Source organism: Cinclus cinclus, chromosome 3 (assembly GCF_963662255.1).
Source record: "Cinclus cinclus chromosome 3, bCinCin1.1, whole genome shotgun sequence".
In the NCBI taxonomy this organism is placed as follows: domain Eukaryota; kingdom Metazoa; phylum Chordata; class Aves; order Passeriformes; family Cinclidae; genus Cinclus; species Cinclus cinclus.
The window spans coordinates 56,418,108-56,441,245 of NC_085048.1; the positions used below are offsets into that span (position 1 = coordinate 56,418,108).

At 40.7% G+C, this 23,138-nt stretch overlaps 1 protein-coding gene and 1 long non-coding RNA gene across 3 annotated transcripts; one reads left to right on the top strand and one right to left on the bottom strand.

Annotated features, from left to right (window-relative positions):
• The first annotated feature begins 1,287 nt into the window (after positions 1-1,287).
• Positions 1,288-20,079, top strand: GINM1 (glycosylated integral membrane protein 1). 2 transcript variants are annotated; one of them, XM_062490012.1, is made up of 8 exons: positions 1,288-1,398; positions 9,798-9,857; positions 10,034-10,130; positions 12,876-13,027; positions 15,211-15,367; positions 16,119-16,249; positions 16,971-17,134; positions 18,974-20,079. In XM_062490012.1, exons 1-8 carry the CDS (start codon positions 1,288-1,290, stop codon positions 19,080-19,082), a joined length of 981 nt encoding a protein of 326 aa, XP_062345996.1. In that variant the 3' UTR covers positions 19,083-20,079. The 2 variants fall into 2 exon arrangements, with proteins under 2 accessions (XP_062345996.1, XP_062345997.1); XM_062490013.1 differs by lacking the exon at positions 1,288-1,398 and adding an exon at positions 1,705-2,419.
• LOC134042526 (uncharacterized) lies at positions 15,394-20,412 on the bottom strand. The gene is made up of 5 exons (XR_009933056.1): positions 20,089-20,412; positions 18,967-19,037; positions 16,960-17,122; positions 16,613-16,740; positions 15,394-15,680 (listed from the first exon to the last, which is right to left on the bottom strand). It is a non-coding gene; the product is annotated as an uncharacterized LOC134042526 (long non-coding RNA).
• Positions 20,413-23,138: the final 2,726 nt, after the last annotated feature.

Sequence of the window (23,138 nt, forward strand, 5' to 3'; positions counted from 1 at the left end):
GTGCTGGGGAGCTCACTTACCTCATATAGTTCCCTGCCTCATGAGACTGCACAGTGAACAAATCCTTTACCTATTGCTTTCAGTTTACCAAGCACAACAGATTAAAAAAATTAAAAATAAGAAATCTTGAGGATGAGAATGTGAGAAATAAGGTAAACTAGGTGATGGTGAAGAAATTAAGATGTCAGTTTTTATCCCTTCTTCTGTTACTGACTTCTGTGGATAGTACAAAGGCAATTAGCTCTGTTTTTCAAAATCTCTAAAACAGTAGGACCTGCTGATGATAAATGTGGTTAGGGATCAAATATTTGAGGGTTTCATGGAAGGGTGTGAAACATACTTCACAATATACGACTCTCTTAGGCTTCATTTTCCAATGTCTTGTTCCTTGTGCCAGATGTTTGCATGAGTGCCTCATTAATATGAACTGCATACAAAGTAAGAAGTTTCTGGGTTTTATGGTTTATGCTCATTATCAGCCAATAGGGGGTCATAGAGAAATAGCAAATCAGGCTAAAGATTTCTTCAATGGCACAGCTAATTTATGGCAGTATTAAAACCTCCCCAGACCAGATGTTCATATATTTGCTACGATTACCATTTTTTGCTAACAGGCAATGGCAATCCTTCTTGCTGCAAATAAAACACTAGTTATCCTCAAATCCACTGAGGTGCATTGGTGGTCCAGCTTGTTTTCTTCGTCTTTGCCTGACACTTCCATTGTTTTGACTGCCATTACTAAGTTTCCCTCTGCTTTTTCTTCTTTGGGATGATGACTTCTAGCTCTTGAAAACTTTATCTTGTGGTTTCTTCCTTCCCGACGACTCTTTCTGCTCCCTTCTGGAGTATTTTGCCTGCTTTGGTTTTCCAGCACCCTTTCCTGCAGCGCGGCGCTGATGGCTCAGCCCGGCATCGCTCCGGCCCTACGACCCTCTCCACGCAGAGCAGGTGACAACAGCACGACATACGCCGGCCATTTCACAAGCAACTGCAATTATTAACACTATCTATACGGGTACCTCTCTTCGTGCTTTCAAAGGCTGCGATCGCCTATTAAGAGTGACGGGCTCCTGTAGGCGCAGCTCCGTACTCCTGCCTTATTCCGCAAGGCCGAACTCGGGATTTCCCGCTGGCCAGGGCCAGGGCGAGGGCCAGGGGCAGGGACAGTGACAGTGACAGGGGCAGGGGCAGGGCCGGGGCAGAGCCGGCCCCCTCCCGCCACCTCCTCCGCTTCCTCCCGGCCCCGCCTGTTGATGTTTCACTTGCTTTTAATTCCCGGGTCGCAAGATGGAGGCGGCGCTGGGACGTCGGGAGCTGCGGCTGCTGCCGCTGTCGCTGTCGCTATTGCTGCCGCCTCTGGCCGCCGCTCTGCTGGGCCCGGCCGCTCCGCTGGGACAGGTACCGCCGGGGCCAGCCCAGTCCTTGCCCTGCCACTGCCCCTCTCCCCGTCCCTCTCCCCGTTCCTCGCCCTGCCCCTGCCCCGCTCCCTCACAGCGGTGAGCCGGACCCTGCCGCGGGGCGAAAGGGTTTCTTTCCCCTCTCCCTTTGCTGGCTCGTCTGTATAGGATTCGATGTGCCGTATCTCACAGGTCTGAGGGGGGGGCGGGGGGGAGATGGTTCCTTCTGTGCAGTGTAGGTGTGTTTGTATTTGTATTTTCAGGCTTGTCCGCCCACATCTCCGTGGTTCAGTGCCGTAGAAGTACGCGCTGCATTGGGTCCGCACTTGTGCCTAGCCTGCTCGTGAATCGACCCGAGGAAAGGGTTTTGGTGTTTATCTGTAAATACACAGGGCATTGTCTTGCCTGCTTTTCCATTCCAGTATCTGTGCTGTATCTTGGTGACATCAGTTTTAAATTTGGTGGCTTTTTAAAAGAGTGGAAGGTACTACTTGGGGTACTACTTAGGAGAACTTTCCAATGGGAATAAAAAGATTTGCCACAGAATCAGGTGAGCTCTGACCTCTAGAATTACAGAAGAACTCGGTACTTCTGCCTGAGCTTGAATCATGATCAGGTATATCCTCTGAAATGGTTATAATAGTGAATCCAGAGTGTAAGATCACAGAGGAAGAGTTGCGAGGGGTTTGTAGTCAACTTGTCTAGCCAATGTGAAATTACTGTTATGCTGACTAAATTTATTATGTCTTTTTTTTCCCTCCAAAGTTATTTGTTAGTGCAGTTTAAGTAAAACATGTTCAAGAAAGCCTGACGGAGGCCCTGCCCTGGCACATGCTGTGTTGCGAAGCAGGATTCATTCCTGGCTTTACTTCCTGGTTTCTGCTTCTCTTCCTGAACTTTTGAAGAGAGACCTCCTTAGCTCTGATTTCAAAACGGGGATCTAGATCTTCAGACACCTGTAAAAGTGCCTGAATGCCTGAAGCGAGATGTGCTAAAGAGAGCAGAGGGAGCTCAGTCCTCAGGTACTTTGCTTATCCCGCGGAGAAGGGGAGTGCTGAATTTGCCGAAAGGCTCACTCAGTGTAATATGCTGTAATATACACTTGTGCTCTTGCTCACCTTCTGCCCAGAAACTGTCACACTTCCGCACTGAAGCTACAGCTTGGTAGCATTAAAGCTCTTCGTCACTGCCAGCAGTTTTAAAGGACACGGAGGCACATTTGTGTCTGCTGTCTTTGGATGTGAAAGCGGGAGCAGGGCACAGAGGTGCTGGCAGCTTGGGGCAGAGGTGTAAGGCAGCTGGGAGTCAGAGATAGAACTGGTATGTTCTGGAGTGTGAGTAGGGCTTGACTTAGGAACTGTGATGCCTTTATGGGCACAGCTGTTCTGTTTGTAGGGTTGATTTTGTCCATTTGTGCCATACTGCTCAGGTGGTCTTGTGAGCTCACAATTTGATAGTTTGGAAGTGTCTGCACTCTTTTAGTTTTATACGGGTCTGGCGGCCTAAGTATATGCAGAAAATTTCTTCTGAGAGTCAAAAAGGAACATATAAATGTTTACTCGAGTGTTTTTTTCTTTTTAAATGTTAAACTTCACAAAATAAAAACTTGTGTTTTCTTTTGCACTGTTTATTTTTGTACATATAGAACTAGTTTTGATACAGAAGGAACAGTGTGTCTTTAGAAAGTTTTGAGTAGGAGAATCAATGTTTTTTGACACTGAGCTGTTTTTTGGTGGCCTGTTAGGAACAGAAATGCCTAGGCAGTGGGAATGGGCAGAGTGGGAATGCCATGCTGTCAAGTAACTCTTCCTTGTGGGGATTTAAAGCTGGTGTTAAAGTTTACCTCCTTGCTGATAGCAATGGTGTTACAGAAACCATTGTGGAAGGACTGAGGAAAAACCTTGAGACACTGGAATTGCATTTTGTAAGGCTGAAATGCTTTTGTTCAGCTCTGGAATGTGAACGTCTCAACTGTTGTGCAACACTCGTAATTTCTTTTAAAAGCTGTTTTGAAATCTGGACTCCTTTTTTTAACATTAGCGTGTCTGTTGTGGTTTTTATTTTTCCTCAAAAAAGTTGGATATGCAAAACTGGACTAAAAATGGATTGATTTTAGACAAAATTGAGGGGTTGTTGTTATTTTGGCTTTTTGTTTTTTTTTTTTTTTCTTTAAAAAATTAAAGGGAATGATGCAATAAGACTACTGACTTTCACATTTAAGTAGTGTTTCTGGTGCAAGGTCAGGAATAATGTTTTGTGCTTTAGAATATTTTTTAATGTGCTGATAGGAACTGGCTAAAAGCGGTGCTAATACAGTGTTATTTGCTTATTCTGTTTATCTCTTGATAATTTAGGCTAGCAGAGTTCTTTCTAAAAAGCAAACTTTTTTTTTTCTTTCTAGTTCAGTTCAGTTGCCTGGGGAAAAAAAATGTTTTTATATTATTTGTTGCCTGCAAGAAACCTCTATTTGAATGGGTCGTTTCACAACAGCAGGAAATAATCTTCACTACATCAACCATTTGATGCAGTGAGTACAGTGTATTTTAATCAAAGAAGAAACTTGTTAATAACGGTATGCTTGAATGTTTCTTCTATCACTTTATGCCACTTTCTCTATTAGCAGCCCAGCACATGTGATTTTCAGGCCTAAAAGAGCTGACATCATCTTCCCATGATTTGATTAAATTAAAGCAATATGATGAAACCATGTCTCCATGATATGAGACTGAGTATTCACCTTTAAAACTCATGATAGAATATCATAGTATGAGTTGGTTTCATAGGGAGGATACAGAGGCAGTTAATTCTAGCACCACACGTAGGAGAAAGGGAAGGATAAGCCATGTTATAATAAGAGTCACTGTAAAACAAGGGAGGAATGAAAGTTAAGTGTGCTTGTTCAGAAAAGCAAAGCAAAAACATCATGTTAGATTATTATATTAAGAAAGACTTCAGCTTTAGCTAGTTAAGAAAATACTGGATGTGGTTATCTTATCCTAAATACTGTCATGCAGTTTAATAATGCCAAATCTAAATGGAGAAAATGTTGCAGAAAAAATTTCTGAAATGTGAGGGACAAATTATCATCCTGCATACTTGTGAAATTCTAACTTGTCATGTCAAACTTTTACCATGGTTACTTCTCAATTCAGTCATGCCTGATTGCAGTTAAGACTCTACAACATAGTTCTGTTTTGATTCTTATGAAAGAATTATGTGAAGCATGGATCATGGAGCCCTGGATTGCAATATATAGTTGCACTATTTGGAACCAGTTGTCTATGTGAGTGCCAGGACTCAAGTGCTATGAGGTTGTGTGGTAGGTTTGTTTATCTACTCAGACACTTCTTTTTTCCATAATCTCTTCTGAAATTGAGAAACAGGTTATTAGTTTTGTTTATTTTTGGCAACTTACATCAGACTTTACATTTTTCAGTCACGAACAGGATATCAGCAGTGCCTGTGTAATGGCTGTGAGGGGATTGTCTGACTTTCGAGTCTCTGTACAGCTGGCCATCTTGTAAGGCATTTGCCATCTGTTCTAGGGCTGCCCACTTGGCTTCTCACAGGCCTTGTAGTGCAGAAAGAGCCTTGTTTGGAGAGCCTCAATAGGGAACAGCTGTGCTTCAAGTGGGCCGGCTGCTAGCAGCAGAATCTTGATGGGCTTTGTGTGACTGATGCAGCTGTGCAGGACTCAGCAGTTACCCTGTACTGGGAGGAACTGTACAATGCACCCCATCAGGTATTCACTGCCTGTGGACAGAGTTTTTCCATGATTCTTTAATCAGATAATCAGATCTGTTTGAAGTTCCTGCGTGATTGAACCCATCAGCTTTTTCTTCTGCAGCATTTTTCTTTAAAAAAATTGTCTTAGGTGAGGATTTGTGTGGTGTTAGTCTTGGAGAATTAATGAATATTCCCTTTTAACTTATGCCAGATGCTTTATATTCTTTGCTGACATCTTTTCCCCTTCATCTTTTCCCCTTCTTGTTCTTCTGCTCCTACTGCTATTATAGTGCCCCAGTTAAAAGTCCTGGGTTCTGTTGCAGCACACAGTGAAAGAGAAAAGGATTAGAAAGGGATTACCTGCTTACCTCTGCTGATCCAAGCTCACAGAAATTCACTAGTTTACTGTAACCTACGCCATCACACCATTAGTGCTGCTGCCTAGCTGTCCTAGAACAGAATGACTTGTATTCATGGCAGGGGTGCTGTCCTCTTTTCAGGTTCTGTCTGTGGCCATTACCACTGTAAATATCACTGCTGGAGCACTAAAGCAGGGATGAGGAATCATAGGAAGCATCTCAAGAGAGACACTTAGATCCTGTAAGAGTATTAAGAATGATAGGGCCATTTTTAGTGCAGATTGGAGTTTTGTGTGAAGGCATTTTACCAGCACAGGAGGGGACAAGGGGCTGTGAAGTATGGAATGAGGTCAGTGGTAAGCTGAAAGCACACCCCAGTTCTTAGGGACTTGAATTGCTTCTTGGGACTGTCCTTTCATTCTGGCTCTGTCAAAGCACTGCTTTTTCAAATATCTCAGTGAATTCAGAACCTTTTAAATTACAGTCCTGTCTGAAACTTGCATGATACTGTTAATACTGACAAGTGCATTCTGAGTTATACAGCCAAGTTTTACACTCATAGCTGAGGCTTGTCCAGAAACTGACAGTGCAATAGTATGGACTACTGCAGAGTTCCCGTGTTCTGCTCTCAGTGGCTTTGTTACTGCAGGATTGGCTTACTATGCTTTTAGAAAATAAGGGATGTGGGGTTACATACCTTTCTTAGCACCGAAGTACATAACCACAAGACATATCTACAAAGCACTATAAAACACTTTCTTCCCCTCCACCCTCAGGTTGTGAATTTTATTATGGTAACATTAAAAAAATTCCTCTGCTGAAATTAAAGGATGTTCTGTAGGTGTGCGGGTCTTCAGCCCTAGGATTGGAAAGATGGGGGTTTGGATTATCACTGGAGCACTTTCTAGCAAATGTAGCTTGTCAGACCAGACTTTTCATCCTAAAAAAGACTGGTACAAGAGCTGTTGGTCTGCCACATCTGTTTCCGTCCCCTGTAGGAGGCATAAGCAGTGTATAGCCCTTGAGCACTTATCAACATGCACATACTGAAGGGGTACCAGTCAGGCTTGTGGTAACAGGGGCAGTGCCATGCATCACTTCTTCCCTGCTGTGGGTGAAAGTGGATTAGCTGGGATGTTGCTCTGCTCTCCTGTGATTTGATGCTTCCTTTCCCCCAGCACTCCTGCCCAGCTTTTCACTGCATTAGGCATACATCTTGTTGCTTTTGCCATCCTGTAGATTTTGTTATGGGGTATGTGTAGGGTCAGGAAGATGGGCCACAGTAGGACCTATTGAGTTTTGAGTGTGACACTGCAGGAGACACCAGGGGGAAGCCATGGGAAGACAGCAGTGTGAAATTTGCCTTCAAGGAAGGTTAAGACTGAGCTGGAACACTGCTATTTTCCATGGGAAGATAAGAAGAGCAGTGAACAATCTGCTCATAAATTGCAAAACGAGAGCATATGACACGTGAGTAGAATGGATATGGGAAGATATCAGTAGAATTTGTTGGATCTGGATGTGAATGGACTAGTCCCAGAAACAGCAACAGTATGAGTTCTCTGTTGTATCTGAGCACAGAATTGCAAGGGTCATGATACAGCTGCTGTGGGGGAATACTGATCATTGCTATGAGTTATTGAGCAACTTTCTGAACCTGTACCATTAAGGAGGTGCATCACCATCACCTGAGATGGTGAGGACAGACATCTCCCAAAGAGATGCTGAAAGGACAGACAGACCATGCAGCAGAGGCAGTCCAACAATCTGTGTCTGTCAGAACAAGGAGCCCAGCTCATTCTTCCTAGCTGTGTTCTTGGATCTCTTATGCTTATCCAGCTCTTCCTTGCTTGTTCTGACTGAAAAACGGTCTGGCAAAAAAGGGAAAGTTTTTGTGCCAATTTAATGAGCTAAATTACCTCACTGACTTGGGATGGATGAGAGGGAAGAATGATGTTTAGGAGAGATCTGCACTCTCTCTTCAGTGGCAGAGTCAGCAAGTGGTTAAACTGTCTTATTTGTCTGCACCTTATGATCTGATTTTTGAACCTTTGACAGCACAGAAGAGATCCACTGAAATATTTTATTTCTTAAAAATGCAAGGTGCTCTTCAATTGCAAGTTTTAAGTATGTTCTGGAATTCATAAAATTGCTTGTGGATACTGTGTTAACAGAGTTGACAGCTGTTTTGAAAGAAATTAATCATTGTATGTATAGCTAACTTTGTACATGTAACAGTCAATTGTTGGGCATATCTAGCTTCCTTCATGCCTTTCACTTTCAAATAAAGCATTTGATTTAAAAAAAAAGGAGGGGGTTTTCCTATTTTTCATCAGTCATTTCCTTTTTCTTGTAACCTCAGTGAGTCCCTGTGTAGATGTCGAAAAAAAGATTGTGAAATGCTTTCTGTGTAAAAAAAAAACCTCAGATGTAATTTGTGGCTTTAAAAATGAAGGACTATTAAGACTGCCTGGAAAATCCATCTTTTGTGCCCTTTGAATTCCCAGAAAATAGAAAAACCTAGGAAGTGATGCCACAAAGTTTAGTAATGTTAAACAGTTTGAGAGTGTAGCAGACTTACAGTTCTAAATGCTAAGAGCTAAAATACCTAAAAGTTTGGTGGATTTTTATTTTGTTACCAATATACACAGTTCTTAAAATATGATAAGAAAATAAGTGGTTTGAGGAAATTACAGGAAGACAGGATAGAATGTATCCTATGTTTATACTTTTAATCCAGTTTATATTTTCAGTTACAGACTTCACTTGTCTGACTAATTTGGTAATTTTCCTTTGAATAGCTAGGATTTAAGTTTTGAAGAAAAGTCAGTATAAAAACCTGTTTCATAGAAGGGGCCTTGAGGAGAGATTTTTCTTTGGTCTCGGTGGCCAGCAAATTTTCCTACTGATATGCCAAATGGGTCTAAAGTATTTCCAAGTCACTTCAAACGAAAAGGTTATCTTTGTTAGGTTTTAAGCCATTCTTCTCATGATGCCAGATTCCAGCTGAATCTTGGAGGTTGTTTTTGAGTTTTTAGCTGTTCTGGCTATTTGAGTATGCTCATTAACAGCCCTTATTTCAATGATTTTTTGACATTACAGTCACACTTCAGAAGTTTTCTGCTCATAAACTGGGACTGTATTATGTTAGGTATTGTATATTTCACGTATTTTCTGGCTGAAAATCTAGTGTTGTGTAAAAATACTAAATGAAAAGTCTTTCAGTGTATTTACATTTTTTTATTTATTTTAACTTCTCAGCATATTCAGTATTTTATTAAGACATGACTCACTTTTTAACTGTTGGTTGTGAAACAGTGACTTAACTACAGAGCTAAAGAAGATGCTGAAGGTATGGAGATGTTTTCCAGAGGATAAAAGTTAAATTGGGAAAGACCTCTAAGATCAAGTTCAGCCTTTGACTGACCACCACCCAGCTAACTTGACCATAGTACTAAGTGCCATGTCCAGGTGGTAATGAAATTAAGTTATAATCATTGAAGGCTCCCACAAGCCAAATATGGAGCTTAACATTATTTCTGAAGAGGTGTCTGAGGGAAGCAGTGTGGCAATCATTACTTTTATCTATGTGCAAGCAAGATTTGATTTTTGTGTGTAGTTTTTTTCAGGGACAATCCTGGCATATTTAAGGTCCCATTTGCAAAGCAGCCCCTGAAATTATAAGGGAGAAATGAGAGGAGAGAATGAGTGAGTCAATAAATTACAGCAATTAGGATTTGAAAGAAAGAAGCAAATCCCCATTTTCTGTGAGTTTGAGGTGTCCCATGAGGCATAAATTTGGAATCCAGCAGGACTTCTATTGACAAAACTGCATGTTCATTGCTATAGACTAACATGTGTTAAACTTCACTTTGAAGACTAACTGGAGTGCTTAAAAAAACATTTACAGAGAATCTGATTATTACCTTTTGTGGTCTGTTATTTTTCAGCTAATATGAGAGACTGTCATTATATCCTTGTGAAACAAATGATGATGTTTATTATTTTTTTATTTTATCTTTGTTACAAAAAACCACAAACTCTACATAGGGGGATGCAGATGTCATTCTTTCTCCTCAGTCCTCTTTATTAAAAAGAGAGGTGAAAAAACCAGACTAATCCTTACATGAAACAAGAAAGCATATTCCTTTCCTTCTGTCTGCTGGATAGAAAGCCTGGGAATGCACTCTGGGTTTAATACAAAGTCATTCTGCTGGGACAGTACACAAAAGTTGCCTGCAGTGGCTCATGTGTTTTCTCAAACTTACATCACTTCTCACTGGTTTTTTTTTTTTTGTTTTTTTTTTTCTTCCAGGAAGCGATCAGGGTTGGTGTTATGATGCTGAACACCAGTGGAGAATTTCACAAAGGACAGGTTTGTCTGGTTTTTCTATTTATTCAGTGAATTTATATGCAGTGAAACAAAGTCTGCAGCGGTTGCAAGTATATTCTTTATTCTGACATCAGTCAGTATGGAATTTATTCCTCTGAGAGTAAAATTACATCACAGAGGCAGGAAACATACACTCATTCTGGCTGTCTTTCTTTCAGGTTCTTTTTAATATCACCTATGTTAATGGACAGGTCTATCTAAATGACTTTCCTATGAAAAGCGGGGTTGCCCACATAACATGTCAAACAATAATATGTGAGTATTCTCTTTTTCCTTTTTTTTTTCATTTTCCACCCTCCCTGGGGTATTTGGCTTCCCTGTTGTGTAGTAACCAAAGCTTACAAGAGCTATGTGTTCTGTATTATGTAAACCAGAGCATTATGGAAGCAAAACATTTCCCAAGGTAGGACAGTTTTGGTATTAAAATGGATCAAAAAAATCTTACCGCCTTCATTACAAGTCACATTAAAAGGCTTGTGTGTAAATGGTCTAGTCTGAAATCCAGACTCTGCCCATCTTTTCAAAAGAATGTTTTGCACTACAAGCTAGACAATGTAAACAGAAGGATGCAACTCCACCCTGCTAATGGCTGTGTCCCTAGGTTGGCTGGCATATATCCAGAAGGAGATTCAATAACAGAAGTATGAATTGTTGTTAGGAAGATCTTTTAATGATATCACTTCTGTGTCTATTGGACAAACAAGTTTCTGCTGGATAGGATAGTGTAGCACAAATACTGCACTTTTGCTACGGTCCTGCAGTGGTAAATAACTTCAAATTGTCTTGAACCTCCTGTTTTTCCACTGATTCAATGCTACATTTTTTTGTGAAAAAACAGAAAGTACTGTGATGTTTTTGGAGATCTACAGAGCATAGGGTATAATTAATTAAACAAGGGTCATTAGGTTTATTTGATTTAAGCTTCTGTTGTATTAAGAACAGTCTTCAGCTGCATGAGATGCAGTCAATCTCTAGGTTGGTATCTGAGGTCATCGTCATCAGGCACTTAGAGAATGCTAACACTTTTTTAAATTGCTTCTCTGAGCTGTGACCTTGTTGCTTGAACCTCTCTTTCCCAAGCATGATCAATTATTAATTTGACAGTATTTCTCTTCTGGAGAAGGAGAGCAGTAATCAATTTCTCTTTTTCTGGTACAAAACCGTGGCAAAATATCATTTACTTGCAAAACAACTCACTCCAGAAAAGTAGATACAATTTTATTAACAAATTCTGAGAGATCCCGAGCATTTTTCTGTAGTTCCTATTAATTTCCCAAATCATAGTTGTAGCACTTGCAGTGACTAGTTTTGAATCTGAAACAGTGAGGAAAATACTTATTTGACCTGGGAGCTAAAAACCTGTGACTCTTTATTTCCATGTTTGGGTCTGAGTCCCGAGCACAATACCTCTCTCTGTTACCTGTAATGTAATGTTTATACTGTTTACTTACTAAATTATTGACAACAGATTCAGGTATTGTTTGTAAAATACTAAAGAAATGTCAAGATACTTAATAATAGAGGGGGAAATACTCCTGAGTGTATATAAAAACAAAACTTGACCTTAATAATCATGCTTTTGAATATTAGAGACCATGTACTCTGCCACTGTTTTCAGATCATTCTTGGCACCTATATCCCCACTTGAAGTTCCCCCAAATGTCAGTTTTGGAAGTGTGTCTGTCACTCCTGTGAATGTAAGGGTACTTGAACAGCCTAACACATGGTAAAAGCTGGGAACACAGGGAGCTTCAGCTGTTTGGCATCTTAAAAACTTTGGGTCTTTAGTGCATGCTTGCTGCTCCAAGTCAGAAAATATTCAGCAACCAGGTTAGTGCCCTGGCTCACACCTGTAAGGAACTTCCTGTCTGCCACTTCTTTTGGCAATGGAAGATGTTACTAAATTATGCCAGAAAGTATTCTTCTATATTTTAAATAAGAAAAATAGCTTTATGAGAGCAGGGATCACAGCATAAAAGTTCTGGACACACTGAGTAGTTACTGTGTGACTGAGAGACCCAAGTTGAGCGTTATCCCACACTGCCTGGTAAGCTCAGCACTGCAAGTGACACACACAGCACCAGTGGCTTAGCAGCAGGGATGGCTTGGTCTCAGTTCGTGTCCCTTGGTATCTGCATGCTGGAGAGATCCCTCACCTCCACTCTTGTGCTTCTCCAGGACTTGAGTTCTAGCATGGCCTCACCTGAAGCAGAGGTGTGCTAACTGGGAGAAGGATACTAAGACTATGCAGAAACAGCCAGGGTAGAAAGGCAGTTCTCTGCGTACTTGTAGCATATTAAATTGTTGAAATAGCTGAAAGCTTTTGGGTAGGAAGAGAGGTTGAGGTGTCACCAGTCACATATGAAAACAGAGAGGAGGACAGAAAAATATGTAGGAGGGAACTGACACTCATCTTGAGCAGGAGATGCAGTGTGCCTGGAAATGAGCATATTTGTTTCTGTATTCAGAGGAAGGGGAATGTTGTGCAAACCAAGATGTTTACCCAGGTGGCTGGCTAGGCTGTGGCATTACTTTTATGAACTTTTTCGGACAACTGAAATAAGAATGAAGCAATAACCAAGCCAAAGAGCTCTGCTTGGAGTATTAAACGCAAACTTCAAAGGCAGAGATATGACACTGTTTGCAGGCTCCCTGAGTCAAGGGATTGTACAACTCTGCTGCTTTAAGAGACCTGTTCTGAGTCTGATTTGGTGATATACTGGTAAAAAAATCATGGCATCTGTTTTAGCTGTTGCCCAGATTACTACTGTCGGTAAAAGCAGATAGTGGAAGTGTTAAGGACATCAGCATAGTGCAGATGTTCTGTACTGCTGTTCTGGCATCTCTGGTTTGATGCTAGTGGTACTTTGACCTCTCCACTCAGGTGCTGCATGTGCAAAGGCATCTGTGTCAGAGTTGCACCTGTTTTCTCTATGGCCAAGTACTGCTTTCTGGTTGAGGTGGTTTCTCTTTGAAAATCATGACACTGTGTGTTTACAGTGGAGAAGAGAAGCTTGGATAACTTACCGGATCAGCAGCGTCTGGGAACCGTCCGTGTTCGCATCATGGTTCATGAGTGGCCTTTGGCATCCACCTCTGATTTGCAGCTGATTGTCATTCAGGAAGAAGTGACAGAAATTGATGGAAAACAGGTAAAAAAAAAAAAAAAGCCACGCTACAACATTCTACTTGTTTTTAATTTAGGAGAGGCAAGTAGTTCCCAGGGATTAAAAGGTTTACATGTACCTGGCTGGTGATTAGAACACAAAGTATATATTTAATGTTAACTAACACAGTACTGAGGGAGGTAACAGCAGAGTTGGCAGTATAATAATGGGGGTGTTTCATGAGGAAACGTCAAGTTTTAATGCTTCTATTTCTGTTTTAATAATTATCATTTACTATATCACATGCACTTTGAATAAGTGAACTTGTGCAAACAAAGCCAGACTCAAAAGCGAGAGTTGATTTATGAAATAACGTACAAAACAAACAAAAGGGGCATGAGCTCATTCTGTGTCTTGAGGTTTTCCCCTTTGTTTATTCCAAGCTAACAGAAGGTTTCGAGCCGGTAGCATGGGGAAGAGCTTGCAGCAGGAAATCCTTACGGCAAGTGGGCTTACTGTGAAAACCCACTACACCTGAGAGCTTAGCCTTAAAAGACTGTGTGTGTAAGATAATTTGAATCTTGATAATCAACATGGAGTTTGAGATGAACAAGCACCTCCACCCCCCTCTCCAATTCTAACTGTATTTGCACAAATAGCAGTCAATGTGAGGGATTGCAATTCTGAGACTGAAATGTGCAGAACTGAGTTCTCAAAAATCACCTATATAGTAGAGCTGATTTACTACCCAAAGAAATTCTGTAGAAAAGAGCCAGCTGCTGAAGCCAGCAACTGGCTTATTTCTGTGTCATATTTCTCTTTCTGGACGTCTGCATCTTATATGTGGCCAGGCTTTGTTGAAGCTGGCTTGTGTTCTGCTGCCTTTTTCATTTTTTAAAAGCTAATGATGATAATACCATTGATTCTTGATTAGTTACATGGTCAGCCTGTGGTATTTTTTACAGGTATCTGGAGCATGTCAGAATCTTACTTTGCTAATGAAAAGCCCCAGTGGGAGGTGTATAGCTTTTCCAGTGAGGTTTTTATCCCACTGATAACAGTCTAAGATATCATGGTTTGATTCAGTTGTTACCCAACAGTATTGTATATTTCAGGCTTCAAACTAGACCTCACACCGCATTTCAGATTTTCATACGGACCTGGTAAAAACCACCAGAAAGCTAATGTTGTTTCCTTGATTGTTCCTTTAAGTCAAAAGCAGTCTCATATAAGCACAGTAGAAGAGCAGAATCACCTCCCTCAACCTTCTGGCCACACTGCTTTTGATACATCCCCAGGACAGAGTTTGCTTTCTGGAATGTGAATGCACATTGCCAGGTCACGTTGAGCTTTTCATCCACCAGTACTCCCACGTCCTTCTCTCTAAGGTGGTTCTTTAGCTGCCTAGCCTTGTGCTTGGAACTGCCCCAAGCCAGGTACAGCACCTTGCACTTGGCCTTGTTGAACTTCATGATGGGTCTGCCTCTCAAGCCTGTTCAGCTGCTTGTGGATGGCATCTTTTCCCTTCAGCAGGTTGACCACATGGTATCATCAACAAACTTGCTGAGGGTACACTCAGTCTCACTGTCCATGGTGCCAGCAAAGCTGTTAAACAGCAGCAGTACAAATACCCATCTCTAAGGACATAATTTGTCACTGATCTCCATTTGGAGATTGAGCCATTGACAGCAACTTTCTAGAGTGCAAGCATCCAGCCAGTGCCTTATCCAGCGCCTGGTCCATCTGTCAAGTGCATATCTCTTGTTTGGAGACAAGGATGTCAAGCAGGACACTGTCAAATGCTGTGACACTTGGCTTTCAGTTGTTGAAAACAACCAATGCTCCTGCAAAAGCAGAAGTGTCAGTCTTGCTTCAGCAGCACTTCTAATGTTTGCAAGTGCTTTCACTACACACCTGAGTTTCCATGCCCTAAAATGCCTCCTTGCAAGAGGATGGTGATGTACTATATAAGATTTGATTAACAGCCCATGGATTGACTACCATGTGCTTTTGCAGGGAGAAAGACCCAGTCTGTTCAGCATATTTTCTGATGTGGTGTGGTCTACAGAAGTGTGATATGTGAAAACAAAGAACACCAATTCATGTTATAACAGCCCTACCTGTACATCCTAGTGGCATGGACTTTTGTGGGATGTACTGGTGTCCTCTGCCAGCCTGCTTCAGTCTTGCTTTAAACTCAGTAATTATCATGTTTGCATCTTTTGTAGGTTCAGCAGGAAGAAGTAACAGAAATAGATATTTTAGTAAAGGACCTGAGAATACTTAGACATTCCAACTACACCGTTCCTTTGAAAGAGAGCATGCTGTATTCCATGCCAAGGGACAATGACGTGTTATTTACACTGCCCAACCTCTCAGGAAAAGGTAACTCTCAGCTTTAAGTAGTATTTTCATCCCTATTCAATGTATTGCTTCACAGGGTAAGAGAGCATCATTTATCCCTTGCTTTACATAGTAAAAGAGTTTCTTCATATAAGAGGGTTTTATTGTATATGTCTTGGTTTTTATTTTTTAAAACACCTAAATTCAACTCTTCGTATTGGGTACTTTGTTTGTTTTCAAATCTGTTCTCCTTTGAAGTACTTGATACTTGGCAGTCTGCAATCCAGATATCTGACAGGAATAAATTTCTTTCTCAGATCTGTGATGGAAGTTTCTCTACAGCTCCCCTTTTTTCCTGAGAATGAAAGAGAAGACTGTAGAGGAAATACCTGTCTGGGTCAATTCCAAACTACAGAAGAGTTTTCTGTTATTCACTTGAATAACTTAAAAGCAATAGAAGTTATTTGATGCCTTAATTGTATTTCTCTTTTGTTTAATCAAAAACTGTCAAGGATTTAATTGGAGTAGAATATTTTGATCTAGTCCATCACCTTTTAGTCTGATTACAGCTGAAATTTACAATTAAGGGCATAGCTAAAAGCAGCACTATAACACTATTTCTGCTTCTTATCAAGCTCACTACTCAAGTTAAAAAAAAAAAGCCTTCTGTGTTCTTGCTGCAAATGTGTGAGAACTGTACCCTCTGTAGAGAAACACAGCATGTCTTTATTTTCCTGCAGAGTGAGTCAAACAAAAAACAAACTCTCCACTAAATCTAGCTTTTCTTCTTCAGATATTCAAGATCCACTGCAAACTACCAGTCAGTACCTCATTCAGCAAGTAGAAACTACAGTGGATGAAGAGACATTACCTGGCAAGTTACCAGAGACCCCTCTTAGGACAGAACCTCCATCTTCTTACAAGGTACTTTTGTTGTTTGTTTGTTTTAATTATTAGTATAATTATTAGTATAGAAATATAATTATTTACAGACAGACAACCACTAAGAGCAGTGGAGTTCTGCAGACAAACAAACCCCACATAAAAAAAATGCCTCCTCCTAAATAACCATTCAGCAGTGACAAGTCTGGTAGGAGTCCATTGAGGTTCTAAATCTTGCTATGTTCTAACCACACAGATACTTCATGATAGTCAGTTGTGAAATTTACATTATACTGAGCTAAGCATTTATGACAATTTCAAATATTGCTTAGTTTTAAATTCCACAATTTTCTCCTGACTCTGCTGAAGTGTTTACACCTTTGAAAAATGGACCACTGGTCTCACCTGCCGTAGGAAACACAGTAACAGCTGGAGAAGTTTCAGTTCCAACTTAGGCCAGGATGGGTTTCATGGCTTCCTCTGTGGCCAAAACACTCACAGTTACAACCTTCTGTCTGCTTTGTTCAAGTGTCCTGTATTTTCCAAAGAGGCCTTTAATTAACAGAGAACTAAACCTTCACCTGTTTCAAACTCTGAACAATAAAGATATCTGAACTACCAGTCAATTCCATCGTTCTTATATGTATGTTTAAGCATATATGAGTTTAAGTAAAATTATCACAATGTAATGTGATTTACCAGTAGCTAAAAAACCCAGCAGTTACTTTGTTTTGCAGTCTTTGTATTTTTACCTGTTTTGTAGGTGATGTGCCAGTGGGTGGAAGACTTGAGAAAAGGGTTGTGCAGATTCTGGTTTCAATCTTTACCTATCTTGTTTAGTTTCATGGAAGTTGTTGTTGTTGGAGTTGTTGGAGCAACTCTTATTATCAAAGTCTTAAAGGTGATTCTCCCTTCCTGTGAAAATAAGTAAGTAATTTTTATAATTCTTCTGTTGCTCTGATGAAGGCAAAATATTGACTAAAAATCTTCCAAGAAGCCAGCCCATCCTGTAGGATAATGGTGGCACAAATTCAATGAGAAAGCTACTGGTACCTTTCCATTCTAAGTGCAGTTTTGACACATGGGCATTTCAGAAAGACATGGGAATGCATTTCCTTGGAAATATCTTTAGCTGAGCTGTCATACTACCAAATGTTTTATCAAGCAAGGACTACATTGTGACCATTTACACAGTTCCAAGAAAGGAGGGTAGAAACTAGGGCTAAACAATTCCAACATCTCCAAATCTTTTAATATTCCTACCGTGTTGGATTTCTACAGTAGTTCTGAAAGGTCTCAAATTTGGCTTCACAAATTTGCATGGGAATTCTCCAAGGGGGACCTACCTCTGTAGGCAGCTTCCAAGCCATAGTGACTGGTGCTGGCATAGGTGGTAAGAAGTCACAAATAAAGCTGATTGCCTGCAAGGCACTGCTTCATCTTTCTGCCCCTTGTTCTGAGACCTTTGCTTTCACCAGCAACACTTAACATTTTTCAGGAAAGTAAGGTCTCAGAATAAGGGGCAGAAAGATGAATTACTAACTGTAAGCAATAAATCAGTGTAGATTTAGTGCTGGAATGGGCAAACACCTGCACTTCAAAGCAACCTAAGTCAGCTCTGCAAGAGCTGTCCCTTGGAACTTTACATTGTTTGGGAAGTGAGTGACAGTGTAGCATGCTTCATCAGCCCCAAGCACAACTGATAATCTTCAAATGCAGCTGGTCAGCTGTGCCTCTGAATGGCCCTGCATGCAGTTAATTTATGTATCCACTCAGGGGAGTGGCCTTGGTCGTTCTGACAAACCAGGAAAATGGAGGGTTGGAAGATCAGGGAGGTTGGAAACTGCAGTGACAAAAGCAGCAGTGCTTCCCCTGGCATTTCACACAGCCTGCTGTCAGATGGGAGGGCTTCCCTGGTTAGAGCAGAAACAGTGGGGAAGCACTTTGTACTTTCCCCAGCAGTAAGCAGCTTACCGCTGGCAGTAAGTAGCTTAACACTGCCATGTATGAAACTGAACTAATCAGAACTGGGAAGAAAATTCTAATCCAAAATGTTCAGCAAAGTAGATGGTGGCCTGTCCATAGCGGGGGTCAGGATGGAGCAGAGGAACCAGCTTGCAGTAATTTCTCTTCCAGCTGAGGAAGACGGGGCTTACTCATGCCTTGTTAGAGTGTATAAAGAAATTGAACTGCCCCCTCCATTCTAAAAAAACAAACTTACCAGGAAAAAAAAAAAAAAAACAAAAAAACTACCCCTAAACCACACAGTTATTTTATTGCTACCTGTGTAAAGCAGTCCTCTACAGAATGATAAAGGTTTAACTCAGGATTGTAAACCAGTAAGAATGAGCAGAACATCTCATGTGGTGAATGACAGTGGGAGATGTGTGGTGGGACCTCATCCCAAGTCTTTAATACCATTCTGTGTTACACTGATAAAACTGGAGGTTGTTGCTGAGTCCTGGAGAATCAGCAGTAGGTCCTGACAGCAAACAGTTTTAGGCTACTATGAAACTGAGCAGGTAGAGCCTACAGTGCTGACATTTCAGATGTAGAAACTGGGCAAAGGGAGCCCTTAGAAACCACAGGCAGTACATTTTGGAAGCATTTTTCACCACAACTTCATGTAAAAGATATTATGAGAGTAATACTCAGGTGATGGATTGATTTAAACTAAGTTTGGGGGGTTAAAGAATAAGTCTGATTTTTAGAACACAGAATCGTTTTGTGTATTGTTTTTTAATGCCAGGTAACCTTACCTTTCAGAGGCATCCTTCTCCTGGATCAAGTCAGCTTTGTACCTGTGACTACCATCAGCCTGCCTTCAGACCTTTCAGACAAGAAAAATAATTTAGATGAGAAAGCATGCACTTAATACTGTATTTACTTTGGAGTTACTGGTTTTTAAAAACACACTTTTAGTTGATCTGATATTTGGCACCTGATCTTAATACCTTAGTTTTCTTAGTAGGAAAAAACTAAGTCAGTTGATTAATTGATAAAGGGCCACTCAGGCCAAGGCCCAAAGCTGACTTCCTTGTGCCTCTCCATAAACAAGCAGCCTTTTCAGAAGCTTCAAAATAAAACAGCTTTCCACCCTGAGGGCTACCATTGGTTTTAACTTCTGTGAAGTCACTTTTCCACACCTTGGACAGGATTCTGGCTGCTTTCATGGCCATAAACCAAGTTAGCTGTCCTGACTAATAAGATGATGAAATTCAGGGTGTCCTTAAATCTGCAGATGGCATTCTTCAGAAAAAGATGAGGGAATACTGCAAACATCAGCTGTGCCTACAAACCTAAACAAAGCTGCCCCTGCTGGTTCCAGGTCTCATAGGGTCGAGTGTTTCTTGCAAGGAAGATACCACTACCTAACACTTGTGTTACTCAAAACATCTGACATTTTATATATGCAAAACAAAAATTTGAACAGCAGATTTATATTTTAAGCACTTTACATATTTATGGTCCCTTCCACTCATAAAAATTGTTAGCAGTTGTAACCAGCTTGCTTTTTTTATCTGTGGCAGCAGTACTCTATGAAGTCCCAAAACAGAAATGAAAATTCCATTAAGTTCTACAGAAATACTGGCTGAGAAATATTGCTGAGTAGGCCCAGTCTACTCCTGCCAGTTTGTACTGTTAACATTTTTCAAATAAACATTTAAATTGTTTATTAGAGTGTGTTCATGTGTGAATTTATAGTTAGATAAAACAGCAGTTTGCCAAACATTTCAGTCTTGGGACACTATCTCTCAGTTTTTCATTGTTCTTGCTTACAAAAATTGTTTGTCAAAAGAATGAATAGGAAAATAAAACCCTCAGAACCGTAACTACCTGGCACTAGACTGAGCAGTTATCATCTGAGTGATCAGAATTACCTGTGTTTAGCTGGAGTTGTTAGAGTGAAGTAGAAGAGCTGGGATCCCTGCCTCCTCCTGCCCTAAGGAAACATTATCATGAGTTTAAGGAGATCCAAGTTACTCAGATGCTGGTCCTTAGAGCTGGTCTGTGACACAAACAACTCTCATTGTCTCACTGAATTGAAAGTGCTGCATTGATAAAATTAACATTTCTAATACCAGCTTGGCCTTGTAAAAAAACCAAACCAAACTTCACCACCGAGCCGTGCAGTGTGGTACACACCACACCAACTCAAGGTAATGTGGACACTGCTCAAACTTCTCCTTGTTTTTTAATTTTACTTTTTGTTCTGGTACCTTGTGGGAGGCAGAGGGATTTCCACCCATGCCTGAACAGGAAACTGCAAGGATTTGCACAGGAAAGGTGACTGCATAGAGAAGAGCAAGTCTTCAAACAGCTGTAGACAAACTTCTCCGTACATGGATATTTCCTAGCCCCTCCATTAGTGTAGTTCAAGAAGTGATGTATAAGGCTGAAGTTAGCTTCTTCTGGGAAAAAAGAAAAAATAGGATGGACAAGAAACACAATAGTTCTCCCTTAGTGCACAAGCACAGTAGGAGTTATGCTGCAGATGGAAACTCAGCAGCTGTTTGTATCCCTCCTGATGAAACTGGAAACCAAGCACCTACAAAAGCCACAAGGAGATTTAGCTGTTCTAAACAGCTGCAAAAAATACATAGTTAAGCCTAAAAGTGTTGGCACTGCTTCAAAACTTGTCTGATTTCTGTGAAGTTACAAAGCACAAGGAAAGAAGTATCACTGTCAGGTGCATGAAATTCTAAAAATAGTCCAAGTCTTGAACACAGTAACTGCCAGACAGTTTCTGCTGCCTTATGGAGCTGGAGTTACCAAGTCTTTAAAAAGTTAAAGCTTTTGTGTTTCTGCTTTAACATGCACATGATCTTCCCAAATCACGAGTCTCGTGCCTTTCAGAGGAGTGCTACTATTTTGTAAATCGATTAAAAAACTGCCTCACCCAACTAAGACAGTAAGGAAAGGGAAACCATCCTGCATGCCAGTCATGGTAGGTCTCAGTTTTCCAGGACACGAACTGATCAGGATACATGTGCCCTCTAGGGGAAGGTATGGGGGGAGACTGGGAGCTGACAAAAAAAAAAAAAAAAAAAAACAAAAAAAAAACCAAAAAAACCCAACAACAACAACAAAAAACCTATCTACCCAAAAAAATCTGTGGTGGGAGAGTGGTAGGTTTGTACAAACAGCAACATCATCTCCTCACCAGCACCTCACTGCAGCCATTCCTGCCCTCAGAACTGTGTATCACCACATGGTGTGTTCGAAACAAAAATGAACATCTGAGCTAAAAATTCAGCCTCTATCACCTTTTCTTTCCTGTACCATGCATTACAGAGATGCTGATTTTGTTCATTCAGAGTAAACAGGGCTGGTTGAGTACTAAAATACTGCTTTTAAGTTGAGGTTTACTTTAAGAGACCATTTGGAGATGTATCTCAAAATATATCACAAAGTGGCTCCTTAATGGACCGCTACCAAGGAGCAAAGCTTGCCTACTCTCCCTTACCTGGGAGACAGACTAACTATTCTGGTTTGTTTGCAGTGAATTATGAGAAGAAATCTGCAACAACAGCTGACAGCTACACTCTCACGCTTACGTACAAGCAGAAAAGAGTACCCACAGCTTCAAAATACTGTGTATTTTTATTAACACATAAGACCATCTGAAAACAGTAAATTTGTTTTCCATTCTGGAAATGGAAATCTCTAAATGTACACCCTTGTATACTCACTCAACTTTTTCCTTTCATTTCTGGGTTCATCATGCCAGGTCCCCCCAGGGATTCAGGAGCTGTCACAAGATCTCAGTGTCTTGAGCCTCTCATTGCTGACACTGCTGGAAGTCCCTTTTCAGCATGTCCAGCTGTCACTCACAGCAGAGCGATTAATTTTAGGCACATGAACAAGATGCTCACAATAATGCCATTTACACAGCTGTGTCTTTGAGATGCACCTGCCTCCTACTCAGACTGCAACTTTGCATTACCATTTGTCCTTCCCACCTACCTTGCAGCATCTGAAGAGACACATGAGCAGGAATTCCACAGCCAGCTTTATATAGCATGTACCTACCAGCTGGAACAAGTCCAGACCTATTTGATTCATGAAAAATAATGAAGTCTACCCATAAGCAGAGCTACAGCTGGCTGCACTGGGAGGAGCTAACAGGAGGAAATGTTTACCAAACAGTACAAGATGGATAGAAATTAAAGGTGGTTTAGCTACAATTAGAACACTCTTCAGCAAAATCTAAAATTATTACCTGCATGATTACTGCAGAACCATTCTCAGATAATAAGTTGCATGCAGAAGCAGTTAAGTAATGAAAAACAAGAATTTAGATTTTATGTCAATTGTAAAGTCAGGGGTTATCAATTGAGCACAAACACAACATATGCTGCCTTATCAGAACAGCCTTACCAGAATAACCATGTAAACCAGGACCCAACTTGCCAGTGTCATGTTTTGCTGCTTGCAGTACCAGTCAAGGAAGAAACACCTGTTTCAGAATTAAATGCCAGAAAGCTTTTGATTTCTCAGACTAAAAAGGAAACTACACACATGACAGCTTCACTGCTGGCTGCACAGAATTAGTTTACACTGGCTGGACACATTTTAATATTATTTAACAGCTACTGTAAACCCACAAAGATCAAAACCCTTGCTCAAACTTCGCAGACTCCACTGACTGTTCCAGCATGAGGGCTGCTGTTCTACATCTCAGACTTTGCACAGGTTCTTTAACAACAGTCTAAGGGTAGAATTCTCCAAGATCACTTAAGAAAACTAACTGTGTAACTGCATCTTGTTTGTCCCATTTTCAAGTTCTCAGAATCCCTTAGCAGGGCTAATTTGGGGGGCTTTGTCGACACAACAGCAATTTTTCAAAAATAAATATTCTGATAAAAGGACTTATAGTATTAAAGTAATTTTAAAATCTTGAAAATCAAAAACCAGATACCATCAGCAT

What these genes read in the sequence shown, in the direction of transcription:
- GINM1 (XM_062490012.1), top strand. Translation starts at nt 1,288, where the DNA reads ATGGAGGCGGCGCTGGGACGTCGGGAGCTGCGGCTGCTGCCGCTGTCG. An exon ending in CGGCCGCTCCGCTGGGACAG is followed by an intron (nt 1,399 to 9,797) that starts GTACCGCCGGGG and finishes TTTTTCTTCCAG; the next exon opens with GAAGCGATCAGGGTTGGTGT. An exon ending in GAGAATTTCACAAAGGACAG is followed by an intron (nt 9,858 to 10,033) that starts GTTTGTCTGGTT and finishes TCTTTCTTTCAG; the next exon opens with GTTCTTTTTAATATCACCTA.